Here is a 13,013-nt window from a genome sequence, read left to right on the forward strand (position 1 = left end):
ATATATACAAGTACAAATTCAAAAGACTCAAATCACGAGTTAATGACATACAGAGAAACATCTTCAGGATATAATATACCGACCAAGCTAAATGTGATATTTATTGTGATAATAGTTTTTGTGGTTTTTGGCATAAGTTTAAATCTACAGTAGGTAAAGAAATTATTGATTTTCTATAATAAACAATTTTTACATAATTTATATATAAACATTTGTTAATAAATGTAACATAAGTAATAAATTAGTAAAAAAAATAAGTATTTGAATGGTTCTATAAACAGTTTCAGTGTCATTTAATTGTAGATTAATAAATAATTAATTGTTTATTGTGTGTTTATTATAGAAAATGACAAAATTCTGAATATTAGCCAGCTATCTTGAATGATGTAAACACAGTAAAAAACAACCACAGCAACAAAAACTATCTGCTAATGAGTGGAATACATAAAATACATTGGTGGCTGAGCCCATCTGAGATTTAAATCATAGAATCACCCCTGGTTACAGCTCTTCTGAGTGGATGAATAATGGACCCTCTGGTGAGATGTCTCACTCATCTCTCTCAGAGAAGTTCTCTTACTATTGACTCATTCGACATCTCACTATGGGATATAGATATGCCCATTTATTCAGTCATCAGAACAGGCCTACCATCAGGGCACCTGGACTAATTAGGGTCTATCCATCCCTCTTTTTAAATTTGTTTTAAGACTGTTCCTCCAGCACTACCTTTATTAAAGTGGATCTTGTGATATTCAACTTATAGATCTTGACAAATGTGTGTGCACAAATGTGTGCCCAATCAGCTGCTGCACAAACATCCTCTATGCAGATTCCCTTGAATAAAGCCCAAGAAGCAGCCATTCCCCTTGTAGAATGGTCTCTCACGCTTCCTGATAACAACTATCCTTTCACAGAATAAGCCAACCTAAAGGACTTTGCAGTGAGAGAGTCATTGTTTTGATAGTGCCTTACCCCTCACCGGGTTTGTGAAGCAAACAAAGAGATTTTCAGATTGTCTAAAGCTTTGCATCTTATTCAAATATATTTGCAATGCCCTCACTGGACATGAGTCATACAGTTTTCTTCATTTGAAGAACCAAAAGGAGGGGAGTAGAACGCTTGATTTCTTTACATAAATAACCAGGTTTAATCACCTTGGACACAAATGCCAGGTTTGGGCCTTGTAAAAATTGTGTGTGATCCAGATACTTGCAGGGTTAACTGAAAAGGTTTGCAACTCACTTCATAGTGGTCAGAGCAAGCAATTAAACTGTCTTATATGAGACAATCTTTATATACGCTTCCTCCAATGGTTCAAATGTAGCTTCCTCGAATGCTTCTAAAACCAAAGATAATCCCATGATGGTAACATAGGTTTAACAAATAGCAGAAGACCGCACATACATTTCATAAGTCTGCATATGTTAGATGTGTACCTATTGTCATGTCATTAAATCCTACATGCCAAGATGAAATGGCTTCCAGGTAGACCTTGATAGTTGAGAATGCCTTCCCCTCAACTAGCATCTCTTGAAGAAAAGTGAGAATGTCTGATACTGAGGAAAGAAATGGCACTATTTGTTTTTCCTGACACCATACCCCAAATCTCCTACACTTCATCTCATACAAAGACCTAGTGGAGCCCCCTCTAGCACTCTGAATAGTTCAAATCACAGTCTGGCCAAGAGCATTCAGGTTAGACCTCTCACAGTCCAAACCCAGAGATTCCACCTCTGTGGATGTGGATGGAAGTTCATCCCTCTCACTAGAGAGAGGTCTCTGTGCTGAGGAAGGCGCCATGGGTCCGAATATAGCAGCTGAATTATTTCTGCTGTCCATGGCTGCCCTGGCCATAATGGAGCAAATAAAAGCACCATCCCCTTCTGTGATCTGATTCTAGACAAACTGAGGAGAATCAGACAGTCCCAATGGTACTACTGCTATGTCAGATGCCATAAGACCTAACAGTCTCAGATACAAGTGAAAAGAGACTATTTTTCCCAGATGAAACCGATCCACAGAGTTCAACAGACTTACTCTTCTCTGTTCGGACAAGGATGCCCGATAAGTTACAGAGTTTAGATTCAACCCCAGGAACACTAAAAAAATGAAAACAAATTGTGTTTCCTCTGTCGGTACTTCTCGAATTGCCTTTTTGAGGAGAAGAGAATTGATTACTTCTCTTAAAAATGTGGCATTTTCCCTTTGAACATTTGACTGATTTACTCCTGGAAAATGAGGTTGTTTTCTTGCAAATTGCAGTCTGTACTCCTTTTATACTGTGTTTAAAACCCACTGGGAGACTGTACACTTTGCCCAGTTGAGCAAATACTCTTTTTTATTTGACTTATCAACACAGGGGAAATGAATGTGTGACAGTATTTTGTGACTTTTTCTGACCAACCCTGGGATATGTGCAGAAACTGATGCATAATTCAGTATCTCAGCATTGCTCTCTGGGGGAATTACAGAGGTAAACTGAGGTAAACATCGGAACATACTAAACCTTATGCTTCTTTCTTCTACCCCCCATTACGGGGGGAGAAGGGGGAAGGCCCGCTGCCTCCTGAGCAAATGACCTTTGCTGCCAGGAAGAAGGTTGTTTTCCCTGATCATGAGGACGCTCTGTCCCTGGCAACATCTAACCTGCCTGGGTAAAGGCGGGATGATGAGTTACCTATTGCTGCATCGGCATGTGCTGCAGGCCACGAATGGTCGGAAATCTTTTTTCCCCCCTCGTTTCAAACCGCTGTTGCATCGATGCCATAGCTGGTCCGAACAGGCCCTTAGTGCCCACTGGCTGATCGAGAAATGTTCCTTTTCTTTTATCTTTTTTGGAAATCGTGGACAAATTCAGCCATTGAATTCTCTGGCCCACCACTGCCAAACCAGAGTTCTTCCTGTGGACTGAGCCTGGCAGTCTGTCCAGAGCTTTGCAACGTCTTTTCCTTACATACACTCCTATAACTCCACAATATAGGTCGAGAGTAGAGTGATCGCATTGGTAGTCCCGTCTGAGCTGCAGATTTGTAAATCTTAAAAAAATTGAGGCTGAGAAGTGCTCAGATCTTTGAGGCAGCTTGAGGAAATCAGAGATAAACCGAATGCAGATTGAGAATCAAAATGGACTGCCAAAGACGCTTCCATTGGTGGCATGTGAGACCAGTCTCACTCCTCCATACCTGCCATGTCAAGTGAGAAGCCATACACCGGGACTCTAGATGAAAGTGGACTCTTAATACTTAATACGATCCTCAATAAAGTCATGGAAAGGTGGGAGTGTAAGATGAGCTACCGAGGTGGAGGGATTTCCCATCTAGTCTTGAGCAAGACATGACCGACTCCCCAAGCTCATCCGAAGGAGTAAGCTGGTCAGCCCAACTTGGCATCGGAGGTGAGGTTTCGTTCTCTTCGGTGGATACCGCCATGTAACCTCCTTGTAAGAGATCACGACACACATCCTGCAAGAACATCACTCTCCTACACTGTACACCAGGTACTACACTGTGTGCTGGAGACCAGTGTCCGTAATGCTGCCAGGTGTGCTCTAGGCCCAGACACACTGGACACATAACATGTGGATCTCTGGCTAACATAGAAAATCCACACGCTCCAGGCAAGTGCGAAACGGCGGTGTGGCAGGGCGGATGGCGGGGCCGGGTCGTGATCATACACACCCGTTCCCGTATTAGGGTAATCAAGCCTTTGAGGTTTAAAGGTCGACTGCAGAGTATCGTGCGGGAGAGAGAGATTGTTTATGGACATGTCCATCATATGTGTTTGTGTCTTTGTTTTAAGATTCTCATTAAAACTATCATTTATATCGCCAAGCCGGTTCTCGCCTCCTCCTTTCCATGGATCACTTTACAGGCGGTTTGGTCTTACCAGACTTCTTGGAAGAAGCCATATTCAACTGGAAAGTTGAGAACTTATTTACATTTATATTGCTTGGTAAAGAGTTTTCCGATTTCTTCTCTACAACACTTTGTAAAACAGCTAAACGATGGGCAAGGAGGAGGCGAGAACCGGCTTGACAATATAAATCATAGTTTAATGGAAAACTTAAAAGACAACACAAACACACATGACGGACATGTCCGCTAACAATCTCTCTCTCCACGACGGCCCTCTGCAGTCAGCCTTTAAACCTCACGGAGGCATAATTAGCCTAATACGGGACCGGTGTGTAGGATCACGACCCGCCCCGCCCTCGCCATGCCACATTAGTCCCTCGTTCTCTCAGGCTGGGGAGCCCCGGCCTGACGTACATCCCCCTCTTTCCCTGGGGAGGGCGCCTTCAGCTGACTGCCGGCAGGTCATCCCCATCTACCTGGACGAGGGCGGGGACAAGGGGAGGGAAACAGAAATGATTAAAATGGGAGGGTACTCCTGTAACAGTGTAGTACCCCCCCAAAAAACTGTAAAATTTAAAAGATGATAAAGGCCAACGCAGAGCGACAGTGAGAGAGAGAGGAGAGAGAGATGAAAAAAAAAAACTCACTCGCCAGTTCTCCGATACGCCGCAGCTTGTTCCTCGGCCACTCCTCCACCCTTTATCGGACAACAGCCGCGCCTCTCCGGGCGGATCCGAGGCAGTCCTCCAGCCCCTGGCAGACAAAACACCCCGCCACGTTCTCGGGGACTTGAAGGGGTCTCCCCCACCCCTGGCAGCGGTTCTCTCGCTCCAGGCGGTCGGCAGTGAGCCCCTCCCCGCTCGCGGTCGGCGGTCTTAAACCCTGCCACGTTTCAGCGGCCGGTAGGCGGCGACTCCGCCTTTGGCAGCGGTTCTCTCGCTCCAGGCGGTCGGCTAGGAGCCCCTCCTCCCCTCGCGGTCGGTGGCCATCGTCCTCGCTCAGGTGGCTGGGCTCCTCGTCCCCCGGCAGATGGCCGCGGCTGCTCCGTTGGGGTGGACGGTAGTGGCGAGAACTCTACTACGGCGTATCCCTCCTCCTTCTTGGGCCTCGGCACCAATGTAAAACAGCTAAACGGATGGGCAAGGAGGAGGCGAGAACCGGCTTGACAATATAAATCATAGTTTAATGGAAAACTTAAAAGACAACACAAACACACATGACGGACATGTCCGCTAACAATCTCTCTCTCCCGCACGGCCCTCTGCAGTCAGCCTTTAAACCTCACGGAGGCATAATTAGCCTAATACGGGACCGGGTGTGTAGGATCACGACCCGGCCCCGCCCTCCGCCATGCCACACACTTGTTTTACTTAGCTTGACATCCTACAACAAGTGGCAGCTCATATTTCTGACAGTTAAATCTAGCCAACAGTTCTTAACACTAGGTACACTGAAAAAGGGCTTGTAGCTTAGATGCCACAAGTAAAGAGATGTAGGAAGCCATTTTGGGCCAGTGTTACTTCCCAGCAGCCTTTTAGGCATGATTGCATAAGGCTTTATGGATGACCACATAAGAGGCGTGTCCCATAGTGAGGTGTCGAACGTGTAGATGAAAAGAGAACCTCCTTGGGTGACCAATCCCATTTCACACATTTTCTTATGTAAAGTTTAGAGGCGTGTAAATCTGAAATCGCCAAGTTTCCAAATAATAGTGAATGAGTTAAACGGCTGTAACTATGATAAAGTAGAGCATACAGTTGTGCATGAAGGTGTATAGTTTACTTTCTATCTCTGCGGCAAAAAACATTTGATTCGATTTGATGCCATAACCCGCAAAATTTGGTGAACATGCGAGAACTTGCATTTATCACTAAACAACAAAAAGCATCGTGTAAATCACTGTGCTTGAGCTTCTCTCATGAATGTCAAGATTTTAACTGAAAAAAAAAAAACATTTAAAACTGGTCGTTTCTCACCAAAACCTACCATATGCCTAGAGGAGTTTTGGAATATGATGCACGAGTCACATGTATTGTTTTTATAATACTTTTTGGTGCTAATTTTAAAATGAGGCACTATCCTCTGCCATTGTGTTGAAAAATTATCTTTTTGTGTTCCATGTTATCATGAACCTTTAATTTTATATATATATATTTTTTTTTTAAATAAAATGGTCCATGAATGGCCAATGGGTGTCTCATGAGGTTCAGACAGGAATTATTATATCCATGTATTGAGGTTTTCCTACCCTCAAGTGGATCCCTTGTCAGACCAAGTTGGCTGATAATGTATCGTGGGATGTCAGTTTTGATGCCTTGGCCCTCTTTGGCATGACCCTCTGCAGCTTCCAAGAGATGATAGAACTCTTCAGGGTCAAACTCCTACAAAACAGAATGCATTAATTTAAAACCCAAGATGTTAGCGAGATTGTTCTGAAAAATTTGAGATCTTCTGTAATGAAAATCATTTGGTAGTGGTAATGGTCATTGAAATTAGCGATGCAAGGATAAGGAATTTCTGAGCAGATACAGATAATTCGCAGCTATTTTGCCGCTTCTCCACCATTGGGCCAGTGCAAGCCAGGGCTATCAACTGGCCTGCCAATAGCTTCGATAGCTAAAAGCTACGAGAACCAAATCAATCTGAATTCCTCTCATCAGTCCTTTAGACCATTAGCATTGCCCGCCCATAATATATCGCCCTGTGCTATCTTCATACAACCCGCCCATTTCACAAGCAAGAGGGAAGCTTAAGATGCGGTATCATACTCTGGAGACTAGCTAGCCCTCGAAATGAACACAGATTTTTCCCATTTTTCCCGTTGCGCTGGCTACACAACTTGGCAAGTTCGGCGACAATATACTTAATCACGTCTTTGTTTCGGCAGATGTCACCGACCTGACGTCTACTGACCAGTAATCACGATTCTCCACTCTTCATTGATCTGTTGAGGTAAACTGGTAGCTATATATGAAAAATTTGGAAATAATAATATTTGTGCTGACCCTCTGACCTGACTCCACCTTTGAAATTGACCCTGCCTCAACCCTCAGTTGGCCTTTTTTGCTCTGTGGGTAATCAGTGGTCATGAGCAGAGACACATCTAATTGTATTTTGCTTTGCGATTCAAATGGAAAGGAGCACGAGTTGTGGCAGTAGAGCGAACAGCTGGATGCACGAGAGTATATCACATCACCACCTGCTGTCGCTCAACAAAACTGATAACAGCCGCAACAAGCTCTCATCATAACATTAAAAATAACAAACTTTGCACACAAAATTAAATGGAAACTCCTGCTAAAGAACTTGAAATGCTTCTTCTGCATTAGACAAGTGGTGAAGACAAAGCAGGCAAAGGCAAAAAGTAGTATCCCTACTACTGGAGTGGATGTGTCCCAACCGTTGCACCCCTAAATTATGCCTGTTCCAATATAGCATGCTATATGAACTAATAAGTAAACATACAACAAAAATGACTGTATAATACGTTTTTGACATGTTGATTCATGAAACATAAACAGAATATGGAAAACAGCATATTGTATCACTACTACCATTAGCTGATTAAAAAAGTAGCCACCCAAAAAACATTACAAATATTATCTGTGAATAAATCTGCAGTAAATCTCAGCATGATAATAATATATTACAAGTCAATAACATAATCATTTGCCAATGTAATGTGCACCAATAATTAAATTGAATACACTGAGTTAGATGTTGGTAGTGTTTGATTCGAGTCCACCTTATTCGAGTCAGAGTTGAGATCGAAAGCAAAAGCGGCTGCGTTAGACTCAAGACTGAGTCCATAACAGGCTGAGTCTGAGTCAATTATTTGTTCCTTTTCCCCTCCACTCAAACATAGACTAAAGAAAGTGAATGCTGATAGTCATTACAGACAGAGTTATTATTTCCGATTTTCATTTAGTTTTTATTTCTACTTAATTTTCAATTTGTCCTTTCAATTTAGTTTTATCTAAAATTATGGGTGAAATATATTTAATAAAAATAAATAAATGTAATGTGTTTAATACATTGAATAAATGTTAATAATAAAATATTTAATAATGCCCATAAAATTAAATACAACAATATAAAATAAAACAGAAAAGATCAGATACCATTAAAAACAATATGTATAAACTACAGTACTACACTTCACACTTTTCAATCCTCCTGCTGTGTTCGGGTGTATCCTACTTCCCTAAAGTCAAAATCAAACTCACCTTGGGCTGATGCTTTAGTATGGATAATAGGTGAATAGAGACATCTACACTCACTTGTGCTCTTCGTTGCATTTTCTGACTTTTTGCAATTGAAACGCAAGTGCCAGCTTTACAGGTAATACACAGAGGTTGTGCTACAAAATATGTGATGAACTGAGTTGTACAATTTCCATTACGGTCTATTTCATCTGTCATATTAGTTTAAATGTCCCTGATATGTAGTAAATTTTATTTTGTCTCAACATAGTCAGCATTTTCAGTTAGAAATGACTTTGCACAGTAAGCATGAGTGTGATAAAACATGTGTTTATTTAATAATTTGCAGAGTTGGGGAACATACTTTTGTACTTACATTATTGAAATTTCTGCATGAGACCAGCAGAACACTTCTGGCGAACGGCGATCTCTTTCACGCACACACATACAGCACGTGTGCACAGGCGAGAGAGAGTTAAAAATGTACTTTGAAAGAGTGCGCGCTGCTGCTCTTAGCCAGAATAATCACACATAAGAACATATTTGCGTGAAAACTGATCCGCATAATCAAAAACATGTATGATAGCACTAACTGTAGAGAGCACATCAACTTAAAGACAAAGCAATTTTAAAATCCTGGCCTGATGCTTTTTTCAGGTCTGAAAAAGAAGACCGTCTGGGGAAAAGTCCAAAAGGCTAAAGTCAGAGTAAAAATGCATGTCCAAGTCCATTGAAATTGGATTTGTGACTTGGACTCGAGTCAAGTACCCCAACTCTAGATGATGGGGTAAAAATCTGACCATTGACCAAAATAAAAGCATTCTGAAGGGACACGAGAAATCACAAGGCTCTTTGACAACGGAAATTTTGTTGTAGAGGAACTGAGCAAAGATCCTACCAGACATTCCAGGAGTCGTGCGGGCCTGGCGATGACAATGAGGATCTTCTTCACCAGCTCCTTGATGAAGGTCACCTCTGCACTCTCCGATCGCTCGGTCGACTGCATTTACAATGACAGAACACATCACAAGTGGCCATCTATGCATGCATCAATGAAAGCAATAATGAGAAACAAGTTAAAAGGAAGACTATTTTTCTTTTATGTCTGGCGGTTTCATTACACAGTATTTCAAATACTGAAAAGAACAACAACAAAGAAGGCAAATACTCTGGAGGCATCATTTACCTCCTGAAAGAGCCTTTCCAGTTTATCTGTGAGCTCACAGAAGTATCTGGATGTGATGAGGCCAAGGCGAGACTTCTCCAGGCAGTCTCTGGCCAGCTCGATGATCTGGTGGTGAGCAAAGCTGAGTACACCATCGGCCAGAGGCAGGACGTTCTCAGGGGAGTTGCTCTGAATGATCTCCTTGATGCGCTCCTCCATCTGAGCTGTGGCCTGAGGTATGGAGAGATGGAGTCAGTTCTACTGTGTTTGTAATTACCAGCCAAGTCCATCGTGGGCCATAACGGCTCCGGGTTACAGTATGCGCCCAAAAAAACTCTTCTGAAAGCTCTGCAGAAGTCTGCAGAATTTTAATGCCTGGCATACATGAAGTTTCCACACACCCCACTCCCTGTGTGTTTGCTTTTTAAATAATTTGGCTAATTTGGTAATAGTTTCAGCAACCAATTCGAATCATGTTGGTAAAAAACAAGATATACCAGCTTACAAGCATACAAGACGTTTTCTGGAACATGGTGTAGGTTTGTTGCTGGTGCGAAGTGGTCTATAAGGTCTAGCAAGCTTGATCTAGATGGTCTAAAAGGTTTGAAGCAGGTCCAAAAGCCTGATCAAACATCTTAGACCTGCCTGTTTACCATGTAAATCCAGCTACCAACAGAAGCTGATTTTTAGCTCAACTTTCCTGCAGGGTCCCTTACAATGAGCACAGAAAACATGAAAAAAGTGTACAGTTTCTATGCGTTTGTAATAAGTGCTGCCCAAACACATAACTAGTTACAGTTCTTTGAACTAGCTCTCTACTTTCAGTTAAAGTTACCACATTTCAATTTCAAATCAGTATAGCTGTAATTTTCAACAACTTCAACAATAAGTTGTCATATTGTTGTCTCCATAGCAACATAATAATTCCAACAAACAACTGCAGTAACCAGTTTGTGCCTCCTTACCAAGTATCGAAGAATAAACAGTAACTTTGTGGGTTTTGGAGAGCTCACAATATCTCTACATCTAAATATTTCCCAAATATCTAAGTGGGTGCCAAAGGCTGAGCAGTCAAAGTAACAATCACATGACACTGAATATTTGGTAAAAAATAGTTTACACATACCTTAGGAAATCTTTCTTTATACACATGATTCATCATGATAATCTCATGGTCACAGCATGATGCAGATCTTCCAGGACTGTCAATGCAAAGAAAACATCCTTTTCAATATGCCATCATCCTATCATTTTGAGTTTGCGGTGCCATAGTAAAAAGTTTTGCAAAAATCTTAATATTTTGAGAAAGAGAAAGGCTGCATACCAATTTAAAAACACACTTCTACTTTGTACTCTTACAATGGCAAGAAAAATATGTGAACCCTTTGGAATTAACTGGATTTCTATAGTTATGTCTTAATATCTGGTTTGACCTTTATCTAAATTATAATAATTAATTAACAAATACAATCTGTTTTAACTTATAAAAAAAACAACAAATTATTGTATTGTTCTGCAAATACTGAATGCATCATTCAAAATGTTTCAGTGTAGGTTGGAAAAAGTATGTAAACCCCTAGGCTAATGATGTCAAAAAAGATAATTAGGGTCAGGAGTTGGCAAACCCGTCATCCAATTAATGAAATGAGATTGGAGGTGTGGGTTGGACCTACTTTGACTTTTAAAAAGCACCCAAACATTACGAGTTTGCTATTCACAAGAAGTATATGCTGACATGGACCTTGCCTTGCAAAAAAGAGATCTCAGAAGACCAACGATCAAGAATGGTTGCTTTGCATAAAGTTATCTCGAAGAGCTTGAATATTCATCTCTCTACAATTAGACAAATTGTCTACAAATGGAAACAATTTAGTACTGTGGCTTCTCACCTAGAAGTGGCCATCCAGATGACTCAAAGGGCACACTTCAGAATGCTCTATGAGGTTAAAAAAATAACTCTAGATTGACAGCCAAAGACTTAAACAGGCATGTGTCCATGGCAGGACATCACAAATGACAATGACCCCAAACATCAAAGTAAATCTACTACAGAATGGTGTTTTCCATCTTAGTAGACACGAAGGTTAGCTTTAATACAATAGAGATGCTGTGAAATGACCTCTAGAGAGCCGTTCACACCAAACATTCTAAGAATATGGCTGTGCTGAAGAAGTTCTGTAAGGAAGAATGTTCCTAGATTAATTCTGAACGTTGTGCAGGTCTAATCCCTCGGCTACTGGAAACACTTGGTTGAGATTATAGCTGCCAAAGTAGGATCAACCAATTTTAATGGGATGTGTTCAGTAAAGACATGCATAATTATAATTGTTTGTGTGTTGTTAGCTCAAGCACATTGTGTTAGTCTATAATTGTGATTGTGAATTTACTGAAGATGAGATCGCATTTTATGATCAATTAATGCAGAAAACCAGCTCATTCCAAAAGGTTTTTTTTTTTTTGCCACAGTACTTTTAAGAATGTTGAAAGTCAGAACTGCAGCATTTGATCATACTAGATCAAGACTCCCTTGTCACATACAATGGTTAGCATATATAGGGTTAGGGTTCTATATATAAATGTAGGCATCTTTATAAATGCATTATCTCAAAATTATTATTACCTTACTTTTAAGTTCACACATAAAAAAATAGATTTTTTTCACTTGAATGTATTTTCTTCCCGTACCTGAGACTGCGAGAGCGTGGCCGCATGGGCATGATTCTCCTGCGGTCGTCTCCAGCGATGCTCTCGGTACAGAAATGTTTAGACAGGAAGTGGAGCTCATCTGCCGTGGGCTGGAAGGGCAGCTGATGGAGCTTCTCCTGTGATGAACAGGACGACTGGAAATGAAACGAAAATACATTGAAAAAGAAAAGAAGAGAAATGAAATGAAAACAAAACAACAAACAAAAGATGACGACTGATGTGTTGTCACACATCATCAATATGCGAGCATGCAGGTGAGGAGGATAAACGCAGTACTGGATTTTTACTGGTTTACGGGGTTCTTCATGGTCATGATCCTAAAAACATGGGGAGTGGAGACCTCAGTGAAGTAAGCAGGTATTTAAGTGAGGTGAGGTGAGGTGTAACCATGAAGCAGCACAGTTTTAAAAATCAATCTAAAATTGACAACTATGAAACAATTAATGCAAATTTTAAACAGAATATTTTGTGGTGAATTCTTAGGTTATTTTGGACATCATGCTGTAATAAAACCAAGCACATTACATAAGTAGACACACTCATTTTATTCATGATAATCAAATCCAATATAATTTTGAGCATTTTCACTTTCAGTATGGAAAAAAAGTTACTTTGCTGGAAACTTTATGCCTCGTGTTATTATGTTGTACTGCTGTAAGTACTTTTCTGTAAACTGAAAGCTGATTGGCTGGTGTGCCAGCATCATATTGTGCGTCACTTCTTGCGAGGATGGGCAGCTGCGGCGACTGTGTGTGGAAAAACAACAACAACCAGAGAGTGAACGTGTGAGTGGGCAGTCTGGCGCAGATTTAGTGACATATTTACCAGCAAACAAATCTGGCGGTGCTCACAGGTACATTAGTCAGACTGGGAGACAGTCATGCAGCATCTGTTACCCGCGGCAGACAGTTTCAGCCAAGTATTAGTTCAGTTGTGCATATAAATGCAAGGACACAGACCCAAACCAAAAATCAAGCTTCACAGCAAAATACAGCAATGAAACTGGAACAATGCTGAAATTAATAATGATTGCAGCATTCATTGTACACAGCATACAATTTCATAATCACCAAAATCAACCGT

At 41.1% G+C, this 13,013-nt stretch overlaps 1 protein-coding gene across 1 annotated transcript in view; it reads right to left on the minus strand.

Moving 5' to 3' along the window:
- The window catches only part of LOC127625308 (microtubule-associated serine/threonine-protein kinase 4-like), a 171,067-nt gene that overhangs the window by 32,594 nt on the left and 125,460 nt on the right, over positions 1 to 13,013 (minus strand). Inside the window, exons 8-12 of the mRNA XM_052100522.1 lie at positions 11,910 to 12,064; positions 10,351 to 10,426; positions 9,246 to 9,455; positions 8,958 to 9,059; positions 6,106 to 6,238 (exon numbers count right to left, since the gene is read on the minus strand). Of these exons, the coding sequence (XP_051956482.1) occupies positions 6,106 to 6,238; positions 8,958 to 9,059; positions 9,246 to 9,455; positions 10,351 to 10,426; positions 11,910 to 12,064 (676 nt within the window). The remainder of the gene's footprint in view (positions 1 to 6,105; positions 6,239 to 8,957; positions 9,060 to 9,245; positions 9,456 to 10,350; positions 10,427 to 11,909; positions 12,065 to 13,013) is intronic.

The sequence above is a fragment of the Xyrauchen texanus genome, chromosome 3 (genome assembly GCF_025860055.1).
Source record: "Xyrauchen texanus isolate HMW12.3.18 chromosome 3, RBS_HiC_50CHRs, whole genome shotgun sequence".
In the NCBI taxonomy this organism is placed as follows: Eukaryota; Metazoa; Chordata; class Actinopteri; order Cypriniformes; family Catostomidae; genus Xyrauchen; species Xyrauchen texanus.